Source organism: Siphateles boraxobius, unplaced genomic scaffold, assembly GCF_051911475.1.
Source record: "Siphateles boraxobius isolate OS27281-9 unplaced genomic scaffold, OSU_SipBor_1 66, whole genome shotgun sequence".
Taxonomy (NCBI): domain Eukaryota; kingdom Metazoa; phylum Chordata; class Actinopteri; order Cypriniformes; family Leuciscidae; genus Siphateles; species Siphateles boraxobius.
In genome coordinates this window covers 2,224,017-2,250,028 of record NW_027509193.1, presented here as the reverse complement: position 1 = coordinate 2,250,028, position 26,012 = coordinate 2,224,017, and the positions used below count along the sequence as shown (strand labels likewise).

Sequence of the window (26,012 nt, the reverse complement as noted above, 5' to 3'; positions counted from 1 at the left end):
CTTGTGACACATTAGTATTATAAGAATTGTGAAGATTCTGCTCTTAAACACCGACGAAATTAGGGTTTCAAATGTCTCTCTCTTAGACAAAGAGCAATAAAAACCAAAGTCACGCCTGTGAAATTCCAACCCTCTAATTGGCCAAGTCAACAGGAAGAGGCCGGATTTCTCCAAGGTGATAAATGACGCTTCCCCCCTCCGCTCGCTCTGTTACTTCGCCTGTCTTTGTGTCATAATGTAAGGTCTCGCCTCCGGGCGAGCTCTTCGCCTTTCTTTTATTTGTTTCTAGTTTAGTTTGTGTTTTTCAGTCTTAGATAAGTCTCCGTGTTTAATTTCAATCGACGAGGGAAAAGAACACCGCGTGACATATCTCTTCAGCAAATCCATCTACAAGGGACCTTTAAACGAGCGCGCACTCGTTTTGAAGGAGAAACACGCGCACGTGACCACGTGGCGAGAGACGCACACACGCTTCTTCACCAGCCATGCGAAGATGTGACGTTAACTCCGCGTGATTTCCCCGTAGAGATCTTTATTTCTTTTCTTTGTTAGTCAAAGTTTTGTTTTCCGTAGTCGACTCTGTTCACTTCCACAAAGTGAAACGAACTTAGCCGAACTATTTCCCTTTGGTAATGTTACCCCAAAGACTTGGAAACTCCGTTCAACACGCGCGCCAAGCAGCACCCAGTGACGCTTCCTAAAGGACTCCGCTCACGCACGCGCAGGAATGCCGCGACACAGAGAGACCCAGAAACTTAAGTATATCTGTTTATAGAGCTTCTAAGAAGCATTAAGATGATGTTTTCGTGTTGTTACAGACAGGGGACTGTCAGGGGGAATGTTGCCAATGCTCTCTCTCTCTCTCTCTCTCTTCCTCTTCCCCTCTCACACGTGTTTCCATTGTCCACACTCTATGCATTTTTTTTGTTCATCGATGCCTTATCGTGTATTGTTGTTTATTATGTTTGTAAATACATATATCCCATGTAACCGTAGTAAATACATAAGTAGTTCTGCCTTATTAAATTCATTATATTCATCTGATTGATGTACTGCCTTTTTGCTCATTTTCAAGTCCCTTAAGTGCCAAAAGATCTTATAGCAACAAGCTTACAAATTAAAGATACTTTAAAGAGTATGTGTTTATAGGGCAGGAAACCCAATTCTTGTGGCCACAGAATTGCTTTTCCTGAAATCCTATAAAGTAAGATGATATTGTGGAGTCCCACAAATATTAGTCTGACAATTGAGCTAATTAATTTAGCCTGTTTTGTAAGACGTGGTCCGTGTAGTTAATTGCAATCAACTTGTGGTTAAGTGCAAGGATACACAGACATGCATGCAGGTAAAATGACATATCATCCCTTATCGGGAGTTTTATTAACATGTAAGACCGATCTAATCCAAACATGTATGAATAATTATTAATTACCAATTATTAATTATGATATGCAGATTCCCCACGGATTAGATCCGCCCCAGAGGCTTTACAACGGGGTGGGATCTCACGCTTTCAAAGCTAGCTTGCCATTGCTAGCCTCTACGCAATTGCCTACCCTACCTTCAAGCAAAGCGTAAAATAGTTACGAATTGCTGTGAGTGTTAAATTCAAACACATTAACTTCTAGACAAAGATTTAACGCAACTCAAGTGTTTAACTCCATTAACGAGAGGGGCATATTTTAAATGTATATAAAGTGTAAAAACGGCATTCAAAATAATTTAGTTAACTTCGCCCACAAAAGTTTAAGGAGAGTTTAGGCATAGTCTGCGGAAAGTATTTCTACATCCCAATATGTGCGTGGAAAATTGTGCATGCATATTTCAGTGCCCATTTTGTGCGAAGATGAAGAGAAGATGAAAACAGAGGTCTTTCGTTACAAGACGTCTTGCACGTGTTTGGGTCTTGGTGAGGGGATTTTTTTACTTTCCTAAAGCACTCATGCCAATGAGCTATTATGTGAGAACAGCCAAATGAACACCGGCATACCAAAAACCCCAACTCTACAATCAAGCAATTTTTTTTGTTTTACCACAGAAAGAAAGTAGTCTTACCAAAGTGTGAGATTTATTTGGTGATAAACAGGGAAGAGATCCCATACATTCAATGGTTAAATCAGCGCACTTAACTTTATGCATAGCCACATTCCTTATGACCCCCCATAAGGTGACGAGGACCCCCCCATATTGCCAGAACATTTGCCATCAGGGTGAGTTTGGTGACAGTTTTCAGCACACACTGCAGGCTTGGGCGGTTCGGCGCCAGGCTTCCCTGGAGGCCTGGGCGGGTCGGACGCAGGCTTCCCTGGAGGCCTGGGAGGTTCGGACGCAGGCTTCCCTGGAGGCCTGGGCGGTTCGGACGCAGGCTTCCCTGGAGGCCTGGGCGGTTCGGACGCAGGCTTCCCTGGAGGCCTGGGCGGTTCGGACGCAGGCTTCACTGGAGGCCTGGGCCGTTCGGACGCAGGCTTCACTGGAGCCTTGGGCCGTTCGGACGCAGGCTTCACTGGAGCCTTGGGCCGTTCGGACGCAGGCTTCCCTGGAGCCTTGGGCGGTTCGGACGCAGGCTTCCCTGGAGCCTTGGGCGGTTCGGACGCAGGCTTCCCTGGAGGCCTGGGCGGTTCGGACGCAGGCTTCCCTGGAGGCCTGGGCGGTTCGGACGCAGGCTTCCCTGGAGGCCTGGGCGGTTCGGACGCAGGCTTCCCTGGAGGCCTGGGCGGTTCGGACGCAGGCTTCCCTGGAGGCCTGGGCGGTACGGACGCAGGCTTCCCTGGAGGCCTGGGCGGTTCGCCGGCAGGCTTCACTGGAGCCTTGGGCGGTTCGGACGCAGGCTTCCCTGGAGGCCTGGGCGGTTCGCCGGCAGGCTTCACTGGAGCCTTGGGCGGTTCGCCAGCAGGCTTCACTGGAAGCTTGGGCGGTTCGCCAGCAGGCTTCACTGGAGGCTTGGGCGGTTCGGCTGCCGGAGTCATTGGTGGATTCAGTGGTTCAGCTCCAGGCGTCAGCGGTTCGGCTGCAGGCGTCACTTGAGGATTCGGCTGTTCGGCTGCAGGCGTCACTTGAGGATTCGGCTGTTCGGCTGCAGGCGTCACTTGAGGATTCGGCTGTTCGGCTGCAGGCGTCACTTGAGGATTCGGCTGTTCGGCTGCAGGCGTCACTTGAGGATTCGGCTGTTCGGCTGCAGGCGTCACTTGAGGATTCGGCAGCTCGGCTGCTGGGGTCGGTTCGGGTTTAGGCTTCACTGCATGGATACAGATAATCCGCTTTAGTCAGTCCGTTTAGCGGAAAGCACAAATTGCAAGTTTCTTATTTTAAGTATTAATCGTTATCTACTAATATTGTAAAGCCATCCGGTGCTGGTTCGGCTGAATACTTTTGACACAGAGAACGGTAAAGTAGTAAAATCAAACAAGACAAACGGAAATAACGAGAAAGCCGACCCAAACACTAATATAATCTCTCAAATACCTGTATATGGGGCCATACACTGACGTCCACATCCATTGCTGCAGCATTTCTCATTGTTCGGACAGTCACTGTCATAGTAACACAACTCTGCACAAATTCCTGCTCCAGACTTTGTGCTTGGACACTCCCCTGGCTTTGCTGTTATACAGACACATGACAGAGAAACCACATCACTGAATGTCTCATTCACCGCTTAAAAAATAAAAGTTGTCAAAGACAATCGGAGTAGTTTTTACAGGAATATTCAGTCTTTCTACTTCGTGGTTTCACGTTTAGTTCAACGCGTTACTAGCAGTTTCATTGCAAATGTGAAATTTACTAGCAATTTCTGAGTGAAAACTTATTACACCATTTTTTTCAGTGTTTCTTTTGGAAGATCTATAGCATCCATCATTAATTAAACTCACTGAAAACAGGAGGCACGCACGCACGCCCACAGGGAAATTGACAGCATTTGTGTCCTCCAGAGCAGTCTCTATCACGAAGACATCCTCGACGGGACGGTACGACGGTCAGCATCGCCGGACACTGATCGGACACTACAGAAGAGGATTCAAGAGGATAGTTAGGGGAGACCAGGAAGTGCTGTGTAATAGCTTGTTTCAGCATTTGCAAGTCAGGGGTTTTGCAATATGTGCCTCAAACTTTAATATAATATTCACATTTATCAGCTTCAAATCAAAGTAGCATAGACATACATATATACACCATGTATCTACCATTTCAAAGACTGAGAGGTCCATTACAAGCTATATAGTAGGGCGAGTAATAGTGCAATTCTGATAGAAAACATGCACATCAGTAAATATGTGGTTTATAAATTTACTGGTGTAATTAAGCATACGTCTTCAAAAATTGTTATGCCATATTCCCATGACCTCCCTCATTTCGAGCATTTTAATAGGCTACACAACAAACTGTATAGCTCCCCATGTTATAGGCTATTCAAGGCCTAAATAGTTGTTAAAATAGGGAAAACAAAACATGAAGCAGAAGTTTAAAATCAGGACTGATGTCTATGTGGTAACACTTGTGTAACCATATAACATTAGTGTTCTTGTTTTACAGTGAAAGCCATACAATCATTAATGTAGTATTTTTGTTTAATGAAATAAGTGCATACATTTATGACAGTTTGGCATATTTATACCTTGCTTATTATTGAAACTAAACCAGCGTACAAAGTTAAACTTCCACTGGACGTCTGTACTGTACTTTTGTAAACCGAAGCTAAAAGATCTTCTCACCTACGACTCCAGCGTCTGTTGTGCTCAAACATGCAGACAGACACAATAAAACAGCACTAAACGAGCAGTACACTCGAGCTGTCATCCTCGTGACTGCGATCTCACAATCAACTCTGCTAGAAGATGCGCTGAATTAGGGGCTGAACACAAAACTACAATGAAAAACCGTGTCGCTGCGTCAAACGGAATCCTACAACAAACGCTGTAAAAAAAGAAAAAGAAAAGGGGGTTAAAATAGCTTCTTGAAAAACGAGCTTTTAAAGATCCGAGGAGAACTCCAACCCTGATGAATTTCACCTGCCCGTAGCTTTCTAGTAGCCTAATCTTGAAGACCTTGATTAGCTTGTTCAGGTGTCTTTGATTAGGGTTGGATGTCGTAGTAATTACAGTTGGGAGATGATTGAGCGTTTGCCAAAAGAATCTGCAGTGGTCAGGTGGTACAGCGATCAAGAGGCACAAGTCGGAGTAGTACCACAAGTCAGTTTTAACCGTAATAAAAAAAATGCAGTTTGAATGTCCACTGCAATATCATGTCCTTTTAACAGTTAAGGGGTTTTCCAGTGCCCTGACAAACTAGTCATTTTTCAGTTGCATCTTGCTTCTCCGTGTTCACAAGTTTCAGACCTTTTAATATAAAAGTCTTCTCTACAGACTGACTCACTCTGTTGTTGTTTACGGTCAGGGATTATTATTTCCAGCTGAAGGAAGCCTTTGTGATTTTACTTCATGAAAGTTGCATTCATAGCCTACATATTTTTCAGCTTTAATTTTTGCATCGTGTGATAACTCCGCTTCGATACAGCACAGCCTCTCGTACCTTATTGCTTACGTGTTATGTGCTTTGAGACACGAGGGAATTTAATGGTTACATATTATGCCCCTTTTCACAAGATGTAATATAATTCTATGGTGTCCCCAGAATGTGTCTGTGAAGTTACAGCTTAAAATACAACCCAGATCTTTATTATAGCTTGTCAAAGTTGCCACATTTTGGGTGCGAGCAAAAACACACCGTTTTTGTGTGTGTGTCCCTTTAAATGCAAGTGAGCTGCTGTAGTTCCCTGAGGTCTTTATAAGACAGCAGTAACATTTTTTGGCCAAATAGTGCTCTGTGCAGCCAACGACAGAACAGTTTGCTCAAAGTTTTGCCATTGCGTTAGGACCGGTTACACCGTTGTCATTCACGAAAACCAAATGGCAGCCCCGTGGGTGGAAACATGCAGATTAAGGGGCAGTAATATTATAAAATCCCCTTCCTAAGTCAGTAGGGGAGCGAAATCTGATGGGCTTATTTTTTGACATGCTTGCAGGGAAAGGCTTACCAGCCCAAAGTTATACAGTAGATACACCGATTATAGCACTTAAACACGGAAAAAGTCTGATTTTCATGATAGGTCTCCTTTAACACAGTCTCTCGTGACGCTTTGCAGACTCTGCTGCGTGACTTCATGTTTTGAAGGAGGTGTGGCTTTGGAGACACTCTGAAGACGGGGTGGGATCTCACGCTTTCAAAGCTAGCTTGCCATTGCTAGCCTCTACGCAATTGCCTACCCTACCTTCAAGCAAAGCGTAAAATAGTTACGAATTGCTGTGAGTGTTAAATTCAAACACATTAACTTCTAGACAAAGATTTAACGCAACTCAAGTGTTTAACTCCATTAACGAGAGGGGCATATTTTAAATGTATATAAAGTGTAAAAACGGCATTCAAAATAATTTAGTTAACTTCGCCCACAAAAGTTTAAGGAGAGTTTAGGCATAGTCTGCGGAAAGTATTTCTACATCCCAATATGTGCGTGGAAGATTGCGCATGCATATTTCAGTGCCCATTTTGTGCGAAGATGAAGAGAAGATGAAAACAGAGGTCTTTCGTTACAAGACGTCTTGCACGTGTTTGGGTCTTGGTGAGGGGATTTTTTAACTTTCCTAAAGCACTCATGCCAATGAGCTATTATGTGAGAGCAGCCAAATGAACACCGGCATACCAAAAAAAACCCCAACTCTACAATCAAGCAATTTTTTTTTTTTACCACAGAAAGAAAGTAGTCTTACCAAAGTGTGAGATTTATTTGGTGATAAACAGGGAAGAGATCCCATACATTCAATGGTTAAATCAGCGCACTTAACTTTATGCATAGCCACATTCCTTATGACCCCCCATAAGGTGACAAGGACCCCCCCATATTGCCAGAACATTTGCCATCAGGGTGAGTTTGGTGACAGTTTTCAGCACACACTGCAGGCCTGGGCGGTTCGGACGCAGGCTTCCCTGGAGGCCTGGGCGGTTCGGACGCAGGCTTCCCTGGAGGCCTGGGCGGTTCGGACGCAGGCTTCCCTGGAGGCCTGGGCGGTTCGGACGCAGGCTTCCCTGGAGGCCTGGGCGGTTCGGACGCAGGCTTCCCTGGAGGCCTGGGCGGTTCGGACGCAGGCTTCCCTGGAGGCCTGGGCGGATCGGACGCAGGCTTCCCTGGAGGCCTGGGCGGTTCGGACGCAGGCTTCCCTGGAGGCCTGGGCGGTTCGGACGCAGGCTTCCCTGGAGGCCTGGGCGGTTCGGACGCAGGCTTCCCTGGAGGCCTGGGCGGGTCGAACGCAGGCTTCCCTGGAGGCCTGGGCGGTTCGGACGCAGGCTTCACTGGAGCCTTGGGCTGTTCGGACGCAGGCTTCACTGGAGCCTTGGGCGGTTCGGACGCAGGCTTCCCTGGAGCCTTGGGCGGTTCGGACGCAGGCTTCCCTGGAGGCCTGGGCGGTTCGGACGCAGGCTTCCCTGGAGGCCTGGGCGGTTCGGACGCAGGCTTCCCTGGAGGCCTGGGCGGTTCGGACGCAGGCTTCCCTGGAGGCCTGGGCGGTTCGGACGCAGGCTTCCCTGGAGGCCTGGGCGGTTCGGACGCAGGCTTCCCTGGAGGCCTGGGCGGTTCGGACGCAGGCTTCCCTGGAGGCCTGGGCGGTTCGGACGCAGGCTCCCCTGGAGGCCTGGGCGGTTCGGACGCAGGCTCCCCTGGAGGCCTGGGCGGTTCGGACGCAGGCTTCCCTGGAGGCCTGGGCGGTTCGGACGCAGGCTTCCCTGGAGGCCTGGGCGGTTCGGACGCAGGCTTCCCTGGAGGCCTGGGCGGTTCGGACGCAGGCTTCCCTGGAGCCTTGGGCGGTTCGCCGGCAGGCTTCACTGGAGCCTTGGGCGGTTCGCCGGCAGGCTTCACTGGAAGCTTGGGCGGTTCGCCGGCAGGCTTCACTGGAGGCTTGGGCGGTTCGGCTGCCGGAGTCATTGGTGGATTCAGTGGTTCAGCTCCAGGCGTCAGCGGTTCGGCTGCAGGCGTCTCTGGAGGATTCGGCAGTTCGGCTGCAGGCGTCACTTGAGGATTCGGCTGTTCGGCTGCAGGCGTCACTTGAGGATTCGGCTGTTCGGCTGCAGGCGTCACTTGAGGATTCGGCTGTTCGGCTGCAGGCGTCACTTGAGGATTCGGCAGCTCGGCTGCTGGGGTCGGTTCGGGCTTAGGCTTCACTGCATGGATACAGATAATCCGCTTTAGTCAGTCCGTTTAGCGGAAAGCACAAATTGCAAGTTTCTTATTTTAAGTATTAATCGTTATCTACTAATATTGTAAAGCCATCCGGTGCTGGTTCGGCTGAATACTTTTGACACAGAGAACGGTAAAGTAGTAAAATCAAACAAGACAAACGGAAATAACGAGAAAGCCGACCCAAACACTAATATAATCTCTCAAATACCTGTATATGGGGCCATACACTGACGTCCACATCCATTGCTGCAGCATTTCTCATTGTTCGGACAGTCACTGTCATAGTAACACAACTCTGCACAAATTCCTGCTCCAGACTTTGTGCTTGGACACTCCCCTGGCTTTGCTGTTATACAGACACATGACAGAGAAACCACATCACTGAATGTCTCATTCACCGCTTAAAAAATAAAAGTTGTCAAAGACAATCGGAGTAGTTTTTACAGGAATATTCAGTCTTTCTACTTCGTGGTTTCACGTTTAGTTCAACGCGTTACTAGCAGTTTCATTGCAAATGTGAAATTTACTAGCAATTTCTGAGTGAAAACTTATTACACCATTTTTTTCAGTGTTTCTTTTGGAAGATCTATAGCATCCATCATTAATTAAACTCACTGAAAACAGGAGGCACGCACGCACGCCCACAGGGAAATTGACAGCATTTGTGTCCTCCAGAGCAGTCTCTATCACGAAGACATCCTCGACGGGACGGTACGACGGTCAGCATTGCCGGACACTGATCGGACACTACAGAAGAGGATTCAAGAGGATAGTTAGGGGAGACCAGGAAGTGCTGTGTAATAGCTTGTTTCAGCATTTGCAAGTCAGGGGTTTTGCAATATGTGCCTCAAACTTTAATATAATATTCACATTTATCAGCTTCAAATCAAAGTAGCATAGACATACATATATGCACCATGTATCTACCATTTCAAAGACTGAGAGGTCCATTACAAGCTATATAGTAGGGCGAGTAATAGTGCAATTCTGATAGAAAACATGCACATCAGTAAATATGTGGTTTATAAATTTACTGGTGTAATTAAGCATACGTCTTCAAAAATTGTAATGCCATATTCCCATGACCTCCCTCATTTCGAGCATTTTAATAGGCTACACAACAAACTGTATAGCTCCCCATGTTATAGGCTATTCAAGGCCTAAATAGTTGTTAAAATAGGGAAAACAAAACATGAAGCAGAAGTTTAAAATCAGGACTGATGTCTATGTGGTAACACTTGTGTAACCATATAACATTAGTGTTCTTGTTTTACAGTGAAAGCCATACAATCATTAATGTAGTATTTTTGTTTAATGAAATAAGTGCATAAATTTATGACAGTTTGGCATATTTATACTTTGCTTATTATTGAAACTAAACCAGCGTACAAAGTTAAACTTCCACTGGACGTCTGTACTGTACTTTTGTAAACCGAAGCTAAAAGATCTTCTCACCTACGACTCCAGCGTCTGTTGTGCTCAAACATGCAGACAGACACAATAAAACAGTACTAAACGAGCAGTACACTCGAGCTGTCATCCTCGTGACTGCGATCTTACAATCAACTCTGCTAGAAGATGCGCTGAATTAGGGGCTGAACACAAAACTACAATGAAAAACCGTGTCGCTGCATCAAATGGAATCCTACAACAAACGCTGTAAAAAAAGAAAAAGAAAAGGGGGTTAAAATAGCTTCTTGAAAAACGCGCTTTTAAAGATCCGAGGAGAACTCCAACCCTGATGAATTTCACCTGCCCGTAGCTTTCTAGTAGCCTAATCTTGAAGACCTTGATTAGCTTGTTCAGGTGTGTTTGATTAGGGTTGGATGTCGTAGTAATTACAGTTGGGAGATGATTGAGCGTTTGCCAAAAGAATCTGCAGTGGTCAGGTGGTACAGCGATCAAGTGGCACAAGTCGGAGTAGTACCACAAGTCAGTTTTAACCGTAATAAAAAAAATGCAGTTTGAATGTCCACTGCAATATCATGTCCTTTTAACAGTTAAGGGGTTTTCCAGTGCCCTGACAAACTAGTCATTTTTCAGTTGCATCTTGCTTCTCCGTGTTCACAAGTTTCAGACCTTTCAATATAAAAGTCTTCTCTACAGACTGACTCACTCTGTTGTTGTTTACGGTCAGGGATTATTATTTCCAGCTGAAGGAAGCCTTTGTGATTTTACTTCATGAAAGTTGCATTCATAGCCTACATATTTTTCAGCTTTAATTTTTGCATCGTGTGATAACTCCGCTTCGATACAGCACAGCCTCTCGTACCTTATTGCTTACGTGTTATGTGCTTTGAGACACGAGGGAATTTAATGGTTACATATTATGCCCCTTTTCACAAGATGTAATATAATTCTATGGTGTCCCCAGAATGTGTCTGTGAATTTACAGCTTAAAATACAACCCAGATCTTTATTATAGCTTGTCAAAGTTGCCACATTTTGGGTGCGAGCAAAAACGCACCGTTTTTGTGTGTGTGTCCCTTTAAATGCAAGTGAGCTGCTGTAGTTCCCTGAGGTCTTTATAAGACAGCAGTAACATTTTTTGGCCAAATAGTGCTCTGTGCAGCCAACGACAGAACAGTTTGCTCAAAGTTTTGCCATTGCGTTAGGACCGGTTACACCATTGTCATTCACGAAAACCAAATGGCAGCCCCGTGGGTGGAAACATGCAGATTAAGGGGCAGTAATATTATAAAATCCCCTTCCTAAGTCAGTAGGGGAGCGAAATCTGATGGGCTTATTTTTTGACATGCTTGCAGGGAAAGGCTTACCAGCCCAAAGTTATACAGTAGATACACCGATTATAGCACTTAAACACGGAAAAAGTCTGATTTTCATGATAGGTCTCCTTTAACACAGTCTCTCGTGACGCTTTGCAGACTCTGCTGCGTGACTTCATGTTTTGAAGGAGGTGTGGCTTTGGAGACACTCTGAAGACGGTGTAAGGACTGGGCTAAGTGGGTGAATCTGAATAACTAAATACATTCTGCTAAAGACCAAAAATCTCTGAATGTAAATTAACCCAAACACACACACACACACACACACACACACACACACACACACACACACACACACACACACACACACACACACACACACACACACACACACACACACATTCCCCCACCAGTGAAGACCACACTCAGGACAGAGCGTGGTGTCCGCTTACAAGACATTTTATGACTGATCGGAATGTCCCAAAGGAAGTGGATTCCAAAGGGAAAAGGAACTTCTTTTCTTTAAAAGACATTTAACCAGATATATTCGATGTGTTTTTTTTGTGTGTCCATTTGCCCATGTCACATTGGAATGACTATGATTTTATCGTAGCTTAAGGTGAATTATAAATACCTTCATTATGCATTTTAAATATAACTGTCTATTCCCATAACTTGTACACATAGTTCTGGACACCTCCAGAATGCTTTCGGTGTGATCAATCAGAATACGTACAGTAATATCCAGTAAAATATAGTTTACTATGTTTTCCATCTTTGGAGTGAAAAGAGACCAAAACTAACATCACTGGTGTTCTTAGATAGCAGCGTTTACGACCCAAAGGAATGTTCACAGAACTGTGGCTCTCTCTGAATTCTAACCAAGGAGGAGAAATGAATCCTGTATTCATATATATATATATATATATATGCTATTATATATCCACTTGAGAATTGTATGAACAATGTATCTAAGTTCCCTATTTCATGAGTTGCCTTTTTGTGGTTTGGTCTATGTTTCTCGACAACTCTAATGCGATAATGTTTTAAACTTTGCCAACTAATGTTTAACCAAATCCATTTGTGGCAAGTTTGGTCTCGATAAACTCCAATCTTCATTCCCCATTTGTTAATTGACATTACATTTTGCTAAACTTGTGACACATTAGTATTATAAGAATTGTGAAGATTCTGCTCTTAAACACCGACGAAATTAGGGTTTCAAATGTCTCTCTCTTAGACAAAGAGCAATAAAAACCAAAGTCCCGCCTGTGAAATTCCAACCCTCTAATTGGCCAAGTCAACAGGAAGAGGCCGGATTTCTCCAAGGTGATAAATGACGCTTCCTCCCTCCGCTCGCTCTGTTACTTCGCCTGTCTTTGTGTCATAATGTAAGGTCTCGCCTCCGGGCGAGCTCTTCGCCTTTCTTTTATTTGTTTCTAGTTTAGTTTGTGTTTTTCAGTCTTAGATAAGTCTCCGTGTTTAATTCCAATCGACGAGGGAAAAGAACACCGCGTGACATATCTCTTCAGCAAATCCATCTACAAGGGACCTTTAAACGAGCGCACGCTCGTTTTGAAGGAGAAACACGCGCACGTGACCACGTGGCGAGAGACGCACACACGCTTCTTCACCAGCCATGCGAAGATGTGACGTTAACTCCGCGTGATTTCCCCGTAGAGATCTTTATTTCTTTTCTTTGTTAGTCAAAGTTTTGTTTTCCGTAGTCGACTCTGTTCACTTCCACAAAGTGAAACGAACTTAGCCGAACTATTTTCCTTTGGTAATGTTACCCCAAAGACTTGGAAACTCCGTTCAACACGCGCGCCAAGCAGCACCCAGTGACGCTTCCTAAAGGACTCCGCTCACACACGCGCAGGAATGCCGCGACACAGAGAGACCCAGAAACTTAAGTATATCTGTTTATAGAGCTTCTAAGAAGCATTAAGATGATGTTTTCGTGTTGTTACAGACAGGGGACTGTCAGGGGGAATGTTGCCAATGCTCTCTCTCTCTCTCTCTCTCTTCCTCTTCCCCTCTCACACGTGTTTCCATTGTCCACACTCTATGCATTTTTTTTGTTCATCGATGCCTTATCGTGTATTGTTTATTATGTTTGTAAATACATATATCCCATGTAACCGTAGTAAATACATAAGTAGTTCTGCCTTATTAAATTCATTATATTCATCTGATTGATGTACTGCCTTTTTGCTCATTTTCAAGTCCCTTAAGTGCCAAAAGATCTTATAGCAACAAGCTTACAAATTAAAGATACTTTAAAGAGTATGTGTTTATAGGGCAGGAAACCCAATTCTTGTGGCCACAGAATTGCTTTCCCTGAAATCCTATAAAGTAAGATGATATTGTGGAGTCCCACAAATATTAGTCTGACAATTGAGCTAATTAATTTAGCCTTTTTTGTAAGACGTGGTCCGTGTAGTTAATTGCAATCAACTTGTGGTTAAGTGCAAGGATACACAGACATGCATGCAGGTAAAATGACATATCATCCCTTATCGGGAGTTTTATTAACATGTAAGACTGATCTAATCCAAACATGTATGAATAACTATTAATTACCAATTATTAATTATGATATGCAAATTCCCCACGGATTAGATCCGCCCCAGAGGCTTTACAACGGGGTGGGATCTCACGCTTTCAAAGCTAGCTTGCCATTGCTAGCCTCTACGCAATTGCCTACCCTACCTTCAAGCAAAGCGTAAAATAGTTACGAATTGCTGTGAGTGTTAAATTCAAACACATTAACTTCTAGACAAAGATTTAACGCAACTCAAGTGTTTAACTCCATTAACGAGAGGGGCATATTTTAAATGTATATAAAGTGTAAAAACGGCATTCAAAATAATTTAGTTAACTTCGCCCACAAAAGTTTAAGGAGAGTTTAGGCATAGTCTGCGGAAAGTATTTCTACATCCCAATATGTGCGTGGAAGATTGCGCATGCATATTTCAGAGCCCATTTTGTGCGAAGATGAAGAGAAGATGAAAACAGAGGTCTTTCGTTACAAGACGTCTTGCACGTGTTTGGGTCTTGGTGAGGGGATTTTTTAACTTTCCTAAAGCACTCATGCCAATGAGCTATTATGTGAGAGCAGCCAAATGAACACCGGCATACAAAAAAAAAACCCAACTCTACAATCAAGCAATTTTTTTTGTTTTACCACAGAAAGAAAGTAGTCTTACCAAAGTGTGAGATTTATTTGGTGATAAACAGGGAAGAGATCCCATACATTCAATGGTTAAATCAGCGCACTTAAATTTATGCATAGCCACATTCCTTATGACCCCCCATAAGGTGACGAGGACCCCCCCATATTGCCAGAACATTTGCCATCAGGGTGACTTTGGTGACAGTTTTCAGCACACACTGCAGGCTTGGGCGGTTCGGCGCCAGGCTTCCCTGGAGGCCTGGGCGGTTCGGACGCAGGCTTCCCTGGAGGCCTGGGCGGTTCGGACGCAGGCTTCCCTGGAGGCCTGGGCGGTTCGGACGCAGGCTTCCCTGGAGGCCTGGGCGGTTCGGACGCAGGCTTCCCTGGAGGCCTGGGCGGTTCGGACGCAGGCTTCCCTGGAGGCCTGGGCGGTTCGGACGCAGGCTTCCCTGGAGGCCTGGGCGGTTCGGACGCAGGCTTCCCTGGAGGCCTGGGCGGTTCGGACGCAGGCTTCCCTGGAGGCCTGGGCGGTTCGGACGCAGGCTTCCCTGGAGGCCTGGGCGGTTCGGACGCAGGCTTCCCTGGAGGCCTGGGCGGTTCGGACGCAGGCTTCCCTGGAGGCCTGGGCGGTTCGCCGGCAGGCTTCACTGGAGCCTTGGGCGGTTCGGACGCAGGCTTCCCTGGAGCCTTGGGCGGTTCGGACGCAGGCTTCCCTGGAGCCTTGGGCGGTTCGGACGCAGGCTTCCCTGGAGGCCTGGGCGGTTCGGACGCAGGCTGCCCTGGAGGCCTGGGCGGTTCGGACGCAGGCTGCCCTGGAGGCCTGGGCGGTTCGGACGCAGGCTCCCCTGGAGGCCTGGGCGGTTCGGACGCAGGCTTCCCTGGAGGCCTGGGCGGTTCGGACGCAGGCTTCCCTGGAGGCCTGGGCGGTTCGGACGCAGGCTTCCCTGGAGGCCTGGGCGGTTCGGACGCAGGCTTACCTGGAGGCCTGGGCGGTTCGGACGCAGGCTTCCCTGGAGGCCTGGGCGGTTCGGACGCAGGCTTCCCTGGAGGCCTGGGCGGTTCGGACGCAGGCTTCCCTGGAGGCCTGGGCGGTTCGGATGCAGGCTTCCCTGGAGGCCTGGGCGGTTCGCCGGCAGGCTTCACTGGAGCCTTGGGCGGTTCGCCGGCAGGCTTCACTGGAGCCTTGGGCGGTTCGCCGGCAGGCTTCACTGGAAGCTTGGGCGGTTCGCCGGCAGGCTTCACTGGAGGCTTGGGCGGTTCGGCTGCCGGAGTCATTGGTGGATTCAGTGGTTCAGCTCCAGGCGTCAGCGGTTCGGCTGCAGGCGTCTCTGGAGGATTCGGCTGTTCGGCTGCAGGCGTCACTTGAGGATTCGGCTGTTCGGCTGCAGGCGTCACTTGAGGATTCGGCAGCTCGGCTGCTGGGGTCGGTTCGGGTTTAGGCTTCACTGCATGGATACAGATAATCCGCTTTAGTCAGTCCGTTTAGCGGAAAGCACAAATTGCAAGTTTCTTATTTTAAGTATTAATCGTTATCTACTAATATTGTAAAGCCATCCGGTGCTGGTTCGGCTGAATACTTTTGACACAGAGAACGGTAAAGTAGTAAAATCAATCAAGACAAACGGAAATAACGAGAAAGCCGACCCAAACACTAATATAATCTCTCAAATACCTGTATATGGGGCCATACACTGACGTCCACATCCATTGCTGCAGCATTTCTCATTGTTCGGACAGTCACTGTCATAGTAACACAACTCTGCACAAATTCCTGCTCCAGACTTTGTGCTTGGACACTCCCCTGGCTTTGCTGTTATACAGACACATGACAGAGAAACCACATCACTGAATGTCTCATTCACCGCTTAAAAAATAAAAGTTGTCAAAGACAATCGGAGTAGTTTTTACAGGAATATTCAGTCTTTCTACTTCGTGGTTTCACGTTTAGTTCAACGCGTTACTAGCAGTTTCATTGCAAATGTGAAATTTACTAGCAATTTCTGAGTGAAAACTTATTACACCATTTTTTTCAGTGTTTCTTTTGGAAGATCTATAGCATCCATCATTAATTAAACTCACTGAAAACAGGAGGCACGCACGCACGCCCACAGGGAAATTGACAGCATTTGTGTCCTCCAGAGCAGTCTCTATCACGAAGACATCCTCGACGGGACGGTACGACGGTCAGCATCGCCGGACACTGATCGGACACTACAGAAGAGGATTCAAGAGGATAGTTAGGGGAGACCAGGAAGTGCTGTGTAATAGCTTGTTTCAGCATTTGCAAGTCAGGGGTTTTGCAATATGTGCCTCAAACTTTAATATAATATTCACATTTATCAGCTTCAAATCAAAGTAGCATAGACATACATATATGCACCATGTATCTACCATTTCAAAGACTGAGAGGTCCATTACAAGCTATATAGTAGGGCGAGTAATAGTGCAATTCTGATAGAAAACATGCACATCAGTAAATATGTGGTTTATAAATTTACTGGTGTAATTAAGCATACGTCTTCAAAAATTGTTATGCCATATTCCCATGACCTCCCTCATTTCGAGCATTTTAATAGGCTACACAACAAACTGTATAGCTCCCCATGTTATAGGCTATTCAAGGCCTAAATAGTTGTTAAAATAGGGAAAACAAAACATGAAGCAGAAGTTTAAAATCAGGACTGATGTCTATGTGGTAACACTTGTGTAACCATATAACATTAGTGTTCTTGTTTTACAGTGAAAGCCATACAATCATTAATGTAGTATTTTTGTTTAATGAAATAAGTGCATAAATTTATGACAGTTTGGCATATTTATACTTTGCTTATTATTGAAACTAAACCAGCGTACAAAGTTAAACTTCCACTGGACGTCTGTACTGTACTTTTGTAAACCGAAGCTAAAAGATCTTCTCACCTACGACTCCAGCGTCTGTTGTGCTCAAACATGCAGACAGACACAATAAAACAGTACTAAACGAGCAGTACACTCGAGCTGTCATCCTCGTGACTGCGATCTCACAATCAACTCTGCTAGAAGATGCGCTGAATTAGGGGCTGAACACAAAACTACAATGAAAAACCGTGTCGCTGCATCAAATGGAATCCTACAACAAACGCTGTAAAAAAAGAAAAAGAAAAGGGGGTTAAAATAGCTTCTTGAAAAACGCGCTTTTAAAGATCCGAGGAGAACTCCAACCCTGATGAATTTCACCTGCCCGTAGCTTTCTAGTAGCCTAATCTTGAAGACCTTGATTAGCTTGTTCAGGTGTGTTTGATTAGGGTTGGATGTCGTAGTAATTACAGTTGGGAGATGATTGAGCGTTTGCCAAAAGAATCTGCAGTGGTCAGGTGGTACAGCGATCAAGTGGCACAAGTCGGAGTAGTACCACAAGTCAGTTTTAACCGTAATAAAAAAAATGCAGTTTGAATGTCCACTGCAATATCATGTCCTTTTAACAGTTAAGGGGTTTTCCAGTGCCCTGACAAACTAGTCATTTTTCAGTTGCATCTTGCTTCTCCGTGTTCACAAGTTTCAGACCTTTCAATATAAAAGTCTTCTCTACAGACTGACTCACTCTGTTGTTGTTTACGGTCAGGGATTATTATTTCCAGCTGAAGGAAGCCTTTGTGATTTTACTTCATGAAAGTTGCATTCATAGCCTACATATTTTTCAGCTTTAATTTTTGCATCGTGTGATAACTCCGCTTCGATACAGCACAGCCTCTCGTACCTTATTGCTTACGTGTTATGTGCTTTGAGACACGAGGGAATTTAATGGTTACATATTATGCCCCTTTTCACAAGATGTAATATAATTCTATGGTGTCCCCAGAATGTGTCTGTGAAGTTACAGCTTAAAATACAACCCAGATCTTTATTATAGCTTGTCAAAGTTGCCACATTTTGGGTGCGAGCAAAAACGCACCGTTTTTGTGTGTGTGTCCCTTTAAATGCAAGTGAGCTGCTGTAGTTCCCTGAGGTCTTTATAAGACAGCAGTAACATTTTTTGGCCAAATAGTGCTCTGTGCAGCCAACGACAGAACAGTTTGCTCAAAGTTTTGCCATTGCGTTAGGACCGGTTACACCGTTGTCATTCACGAAAACCAAATGGCAGCCCCGTGGGTGGAAACATGCAGATTAAGGGGCAGTAATATTATAAAATCCCCTTCCTAAGTCAGTAGGGGAGCGAAATCTGATGGGCTTATTTTTTGACATGCTTGCAGGGAAAGGCTTACCAGCCCAAAGTTATACAGTAGATACACCGATTATAGCACTTAAACACGGAAAAAGTCTGATTTTCATGATAGGTCTCCTTTAACACAGTCTCTCGTGACGCTTTGCAGACTCTGCTGCGTGACTTCATGTTTTGAAGGAGGTGTGGCTTTGGAGACACTCTGAAGACGGGGTGGGATCTCACGCTTTCAAAGCTAGCTTGCCATTGCTAGCCTCTACGCAATTGCCTACCCTACCTTCAAGCAAAGCGTAAAATAGTTACGAATTGCTGTGAGTGTTAAATTCAAACACATTAACTTCTAGACAAAGATTTAACGCAACTCAAGTGTTTAACTCCATTAACGAGAGGGGCATATTTTAAATGTATATAAAGTGTAAAAACGGCATTCAAAATAATTTAGTTAACTTCGCCCACAAAAGTTTAAGGAGAGTTTAGGCATAGTCTGCGGAAAGTATTTCTACATCCCAATATGTGCGTGGAAGATTGCGCATGCATATTTCAGTGCCCATTTTGTGCGAAGATGAAGAGAAGATGAAAACAGAGGTCTTTCGTTACAAGACGTCTTGCACGTGTTTGGGTCTTGGTGAGGGGATTTTTTAACTTTCCTAAAGCACTCATGCCAATGAGCTATTATGTGAGAGCAGCCAAATGAACACCGGCATACCAAAAAAAACCCCAACTCTACAATCAAGCAATTTTTTTTGTTTTACCACAGAAAGAAAGTAGTCTTACCAAAGTGTGAGATTTATTTGGTGATAAACAGGGAAGAGATCCCATACATTCAATGGTTAAATCAGCACACTTAACTTTATGCATAGCCACATTCCTTATGACCCCCCATAAGGTGACAAGGACCCCCCCATATTGCCAGAACATTTGCCATCAGGGTGAGTTTGGTGACAGTTTTCAGCACACACTGCAGGCTTGGGCGGTTCGGCGCCAGGCTTCCCTGGAGGCCTGGGCGGTTCGGACGCAGGCTTCCCTGGAGGCCTGGGCGGTTCGGACGCAGGCTTCCCTGGAGGCCTGGGCGGTTCGGACGCAGGCTTCCCTGGAGGCCTGGGCGGTTCGGACGCAGGCTTCCCTGGAGGCCTGGGCGGTTCGGACGCAGGCTTCCCTGGAGGCCTGGGCGGTTCGGACGCAGGCTTCCCTGGAGGCCTGGGCGGTTCGGACGCAGGCTTCCCTGGAGGCCTGGGCGGTTCGGACGCAGGCTTCCCTGGAGGCCTGGGCGGTTCGCACGCAGGCTTCCCTGGAGGCCTGGGCGGTTCGCCGGCAGGCTTCACTGGAGCCTTGGGCGGTTCGGACGCAGGCTTCACTGGAGCCTTGGGCGGTTCGGACGCAGGCTTCCCTGGAGCCTTGGGCGGTTCGGACGCAGGCTTCCCTGGAGGCCTGGGCGGTTCGGACGCAGGCTTCCCTGGAGGCCTGGGCGGTTCGGACGCAGGCTCCCCTGGAGGCCTGGGCGGTTCGGACGCAGGCTTCCCTGGAGGCCTGGGCGGTTCGGACGCAGGCTTCACTGGAGGCCTGGGCGGTTCGGACGCAGGCTTCACTGGAGCCTTGGGCGGTTCGGACGCAGGCTTCCCTGGAGGCCTGGGCGGTTCGCCGGCAGGCTTCACTGGAGCCTTGGGCGGTTCGCCAGCAGGCTTCACTGGAAGCTTGGGCGGTTCGCCGGCAGGCTTCACTGGAGGCTTGGGCGGTTCGGCTGCCGGAGTCATTGGTGGATTCAGTGGTTCAGCTCCAGGCGTCAGCGGTTAGGCTGCAGGCGTCTCTGGAGGATTCGGCAGTTCGGCTGCAGGCGTCACTTGAGGATTCGGCTGTTCGGCTGCAGGCGTCACTTGAGGATTCGGCTGTTCGGCTGCAGGCGTCACTTGAGGATTCGGCTGTTCGGCTGCAGGCGTCACTTGAGGATTCGGCAGCTCGGCTGCTGGGGTCGGTTCGGGTTTAGGCTTCACTGCATGGATACAGATAATCCGCTTTAGTCAGTCCGTTTAGCGGAAAGCACAAATTGCAAGTTTCTTATTTTAAGTATTAATCGTTATCTACTAATATTGTAAAGCCATCCGGTGCTGGTTCGGCTGAATACTTTTGACACAGAGAACGGTAAAGTAGTAAAATCAAACAAGACAAACGGAAATAACGAGAAAGCCGACCCAAACACTAATATAATCTCTCAAATACCTGTATATGGGGCCATACACTGACGTCCACATCCATTGCTGCAGCATTTCTCATTGTTCGGACAGTCACTGTCATAGTAACACAACTCTGCACAAATTCCTGCTCCAGACTTTGTGCTTGGACACTCCCCTGGCTTTGCTGTTATACAGACACATGACAGAGAAACCACATCACTGAATGTCTCATTCACCGCTTAAAAAATAAAAGTTGTCAAAGACAATCGGAGTAGTTTTTACAGGAATATTCAGTCTTTCTACTTCGTGGTTTCACGTTTAGTTCAACGCGTTACTAGCAGTTTCATTGCAAATGTGAAATTTACTAGCAATTTCTGAGTGAAAACTTATTACACCATTTTTTTCAGTGTTTCTTTTGGAAGATCTATAGCATCCATCATTAATTAAACTCACTGAAAACAGGAGGCATGCACGCACGCCCAAAGGGAAATTGACAGCATTTGTGTCCTCCAGAGCAGTCTATATCACGAAGACATCCTCGACGGGACGGTACGACGGTCAGCATCGCCGGACACTGATCGGACACTACAGAAGAGGATTCAAGAGGATAGTTAGGGGAGACCAGGAAGTGCTGTGTAATAGCTTGTTTCAGCATTTGCAAGTCAGGGGTTTTGCAATATGTGCCTCAAACTTTAATATAATATTCACATTTATCAGCTTCAAATCAAAGTAGCATAGACATACATATATACACCATGTATCTACCATTTCAAAGACTGAGAGGTCCATTACAAGCTATATAGTAGGGCGAGTAATAGTGCAATTCTGATAGAAAACATGCACATCAGTAAATATGTGGTTTATAAATTTACTGGTGTAATTAAGCATACGTCTTCAAAAATTGTTATGCCATATTCCCATGACCTCCCTCATTTCGAGCATTTTAATAGGCTACACAACAAACTGTATAGCTCCCCATGTTATAGGCTATTCAAGGCCTAAATAGTTGTTAAAATAGGGAAAACAAAACATGAAGCAGAAGTTTAAAATCAGGACTGATGTCTATGTCGTAACACTTGTGTAACCATATAACATTAGTGTTCTTGTTTTACAGTGAAAGCCATACAATCATTAATGTAGTATTTTTGTTTAATGAAATAAGTGCATACATTTATGACAGTTTGGCATATTTATACCTTGCTTATTATTGAAACTAAACCAGCGTACAAAGTTAAACTTCCACTGGACGTCTGTACTGTACTTTTGTAAACCGAAGCTAAAAGATCTTCTCACCTACGACTCCAGCGTCTGTTGTGCTCAAACATGCAGACAGACACAATAAAACAGCACTAAACGAGCAGTACACTCGAGCTGTCATCCTCGTGACTGCGATCTCAAAATCAACTCTGCTAGAAGATGCGCTGAATTAGGGGCTGAACACAAAACTACAATGAAAAACCGTGTCGCTGCGTCAAACGGAATCCTACAACAAACGCTGTAAAAAAAGAAAAAGAAAAGGGGGTTAAAATAGCTTCTTGAAAAACGCGCTTTTAAAGATCCGAGGAGAACTCCAACCCTGATGAATTTCACCTGCCCGTAGCTTTCTAGTAGCCTAATCTTGAAGACCTTGATTAGCTTGTTCAGGTGTGTTTGATTAGGGTTGGATGTCGTAGTAATTACAGTTGGGAGATGATTGAGCGTTTGCCAAAAGAATCTGCAGTGGTCAGGTGGTACAGCGATCAAGAGGCACAAGTCGGAGTAGTACCACAAGTCAGTTTTAACCGTAATAAAAAAAATGCAGTTTGAATGTCCACTGCAATATCATGTCCTTTTAACAGTTAAGGGGTTTTCCAGTGCCCTGACAAACTAGTCATTTTTCAGTTGCATCTTGCTTCTCCGTGTTCACAAGTTTCAGACCTTTCAATATAAAAGTCTTCTCTACAGACTGACTCACTCTGTTGTTGTTTACGGTCAGGGATTATTATTTCCAGCTGAAGGAAGCCTTTGTGATTTTACTTCATGAAAGTTGCATTCATAGCCTACATATTTTTCAGCTTTAATATTTGCATCGTGTGATAACTCCGCTTCGATACAGCACAGCCTCTCGTACCTATATTGCTTACGTGTTATGTGCTTTGAGACACGAGGGAATTTAATGGTTACATATTATGCCCCTTTTCACAAGATGTAATATAATTCTATGGTGTCCCCAGAATGTGTCTGTGAAGTTACAGCTTAAAATACAACCCAGATCTTTATTATAGCTTGTCAAAGTTGCCACATTTTGGGTGCGAGCAAAAACGCACCGTTTTTGTGTGTGTGTCCCTTTAAATGCAAGTGAGCTGCTGTAGTTCCCTGAGGTCTTTATAAGACAGCAGTAACATTTTTTGGCCAAATAGTGCTCTGTGCAGCCAACGACAGAACAGTTTGCTCAAAGTTTTGCCATTGCGTTAGGACCGGTTACACCGTTGTCATTCACGAAAACCAAATGGCAGCCCCGTGGGTGGAAACATGCAGATTAAGGGGCAGTAATATTATAAAATCCCCTTCCTAAGTCAGTAGGGGAGCGAAATCTGATGGGCTTATTTTTTGACATGCTTGCAGGGAAAGGCTTACCAGCCCAAAGTTATACAGTAGATACACCGATTATAGCACTTAAACACGGAAAAAGTCTGATTTTCATGATAGGTCTCCTTTAACACAGTCTCTCGTGACGCTTTGCAGACTCTGCTGCGTGACTTCATGTTTTGAAGGAGGTGTGGCTTTGGAGACACTCTGAAGACGGTGTAAGGACTGGGCTAAGTGGGTGAATCTGAATAACTAAATACATTCTGCTAAAGACCAAAAATCTCTGAATGTAAATTAACCCAAACACACACACACACACACACACACACACACACATTCCCCCACCAGTGAAGACCACACTCAGGACAGAGCGTGGTGTCCACTTACAAGACATTTTATGACTGATCGGAATGTCCCAAAAGAAGTGGATTCCAAAGCGAAAAGGAACTTCTTTTCTTTAAAAGACATTTAACCAGATATATTCGATGTGTTTTTTTTGTGTGTCCATTTGCCCATGTCACATTGGAATGACTATGATTTTATCGTAGCTTAAGGTGAATTATAAATACCTTCATTATGCATTTTAAATATAACTGTCTATTCCCATAACTTGTACACATAGTTCTGGACACCTCCAGAATGCTTTCGGTGTGATCAATCAGAATACGTACAGTAATATCCAGTAAAATATAGTTTACTATGTTTTCCATCTTTGGAGTGAAAAGAGACCAAAACTAACATCACTGGTGTTCTTAGATAGCAGCGTTTACGACCCAAAGGAATGTTCACAGAACTGTGGCTCTCTCTGAATTCTAACCAAGGAGGAGAAATGAATCCTGTATTCATATATATATATATATATATATGCTATTATATATCCACTTGAGAATTGTATGAACAATGTATCTAAGTTCCCTATTTCATGAGTTGCCTTTTTGTGGTTTGGTCTATGTTTCTCGACAACTCTAATGCGATAATGTTTTAAACTTTGCCAACTAATGTTTAACCAAATCCATTTGTGGCAAGTTTGGTCTCGATAAACTCCAATCTTCATTCCCCATTTGTTAATTGACATTACATTTTGCTAAACTTGTGACACATTAGTATTATAAGAATTGTGAAGATTCTGCTCTTAAACACCGACGAAATTAGGGTTTCAAATGTCTCTCTCTTAGACAAAGAGCAATAAAAACCAAAGTCCCGCCTGTGAAATTCCAACCCTCTAATTGGCCAAGTCAACAGGAAGAGGCCGGATTTCTCCAAGGTGATAAATGACGCTTCCCCCCTCCGCTCGCTCTGTTACTTCGCCTGTCTTTGTGTCATAATGTAAGGTCTCGCCTCCGGGCGAGCTCTTCGCCTTTCTTTTATTTGTTTCTAGTTTAGTTTGTGTTTTTCAGTCTTAGATAAGTCTCCGTGTTTAATTCCAATCGACGAGGGAAAAGAACACCGCGTGACATATCTCTTCAGCAAATCCATCTACAAGGGACCTTTAAACGAGCGCGCACTCGTTTTGAAGGAGAAACACGCGCACGTGACCACGTGGCGAGAGACGCACACACGCTTCTTCACCAGCCATGCGAAGATGTGACGTTAACTCCGCGTGATTTCCCCGTAGAGATCTTTATTTCTTTTCTTTGTTAGTCAAAGTTTTGTTTTCCGTAGTCGACTCTGTTCACTTCCACAAAGTGAAACGAACTTAGCCGAACTATTTTCCTTTGGTAATGTTACCCCAAAGACTTGGAAACTCCGTTCAACACGCGCGCCAAGCAGCACCCAGTGACGCTTCCTAAAGGACTCCGCTCACGCACGCGCAGGAATGCCGCGACACAGAGAGACCCAGAAACTTAAGTATATCTGTTTATAGAGCTTCTTAGAAGCATTAAGATGATGTTTTCGTGTTGTTACAGACAGGGGACTGTCAGGGGGAATGTTGCCAATGCTCTCTCTCTCTCTCTCTCTCTCTCTTCCTCTTCCCCTCTCACACGTGTTTCCATTGTCCACACTCTATGCATTTTTTTTGTTCATCGATGCCTTATCGTGTATTGTTGTTTATTATGTTTGTAAATACATATATCCCATGTAACCGTAGTAAATACATAAGTAGTTCTGCCTTATTAAATTCATTATATTCATCTGATTGATGTACTGCCTTTTTGCTCATTTTCAAGTCCCTTAAGTGCCAAAAGATCTTATAGCAACAAGCTTACAAATTAAAGATACTTTAAAGAGTATGTGTTTATAGGGCAGGAAACCCAATTCTTGTGGCCACAGAATTGCTTTTCCTGAAATCCTATAAAGTAAGATGATATTGTGGAGTCCCACAAATATTAGTCTGACAATTGAGCTAATTAATTTAGCCTGTTTTGTAAGACGTGGTCCGTGTAGTTAATTGCAATCAACTTGTGGTTAAGTGCAAGGATACACAGACATGCATGCAGGTAAAATGACATATCATCCCTTATCGGGAGTTTTATTAACATGTAAGACCGATCTAATCCAAACATGTATGAATAATTATTAATTACCAATTATTAATTTATGATATGCAGATTCCCCACGGATTAGATCCGCCCCAGAGGCTTTACAACGGGGTGGGATCTCACGCTTTCAAAGCTAGCTTGCCATTGCTAGCCTCTACGCAATTGCCTACCCTACCTTCAAGCAAAGCGTAAAATAGTTACGAATTGCTGTGAGTGTTAAATTCAAACACATTAACTTCTAGACAAAGACTTAACGCAACTCAAGTGTTTAACTCCATTAACGAGAGGGGCATATTTTAAATGTATATAAAGTGTAAAAACGGCATTCAAAATAATTTAGTTAACTTCGCCCACAAAAGTTTAAGGAGAGTTTAGGCATAGTCTGCGGAAAGTATTTCTACATCCCAATATGTGCGTGGAAAATTGTGCATGCATATTTCAGTGCCCATTTTGTGCGAAGATGAAGAGAAGAT

At 45.0% G+C, this 26,012-nt stretch overlaps 1 protein-coding gene across 1 annotated transcript in view; it reads right to left on the bottom strand.

The window, feature by feature from the left end:
- Positions 1-26,012, bottom strand: part of LOC143722321 (uncharacterized) — a 33,250-nt gene that overhangs the window by 3,610 nt on the left and 3,628 nt on the right. The window contains exons 3-6 of the mRNA XM_077213701.1: positions 20,538-20,675; positions 15,798-15,935; positions 8,433-8,570; positions 3,463-3,600 (exon numbers count right to left, since the gene is read on the bottom strand). Coding sequence (XP_077069816.1) covers positions 3,463-3,600; positions 8,433-8,570; positions 15,798-15,935; positions 20,538-20,675 — 552 coding nt within the window. The remainder of the gene's footprint in view (positions 1-3,462; positions 3,601-8,432; positions 8,571-15,797; positions 15,936-20,537; positions 20,676-26,012) is intronic.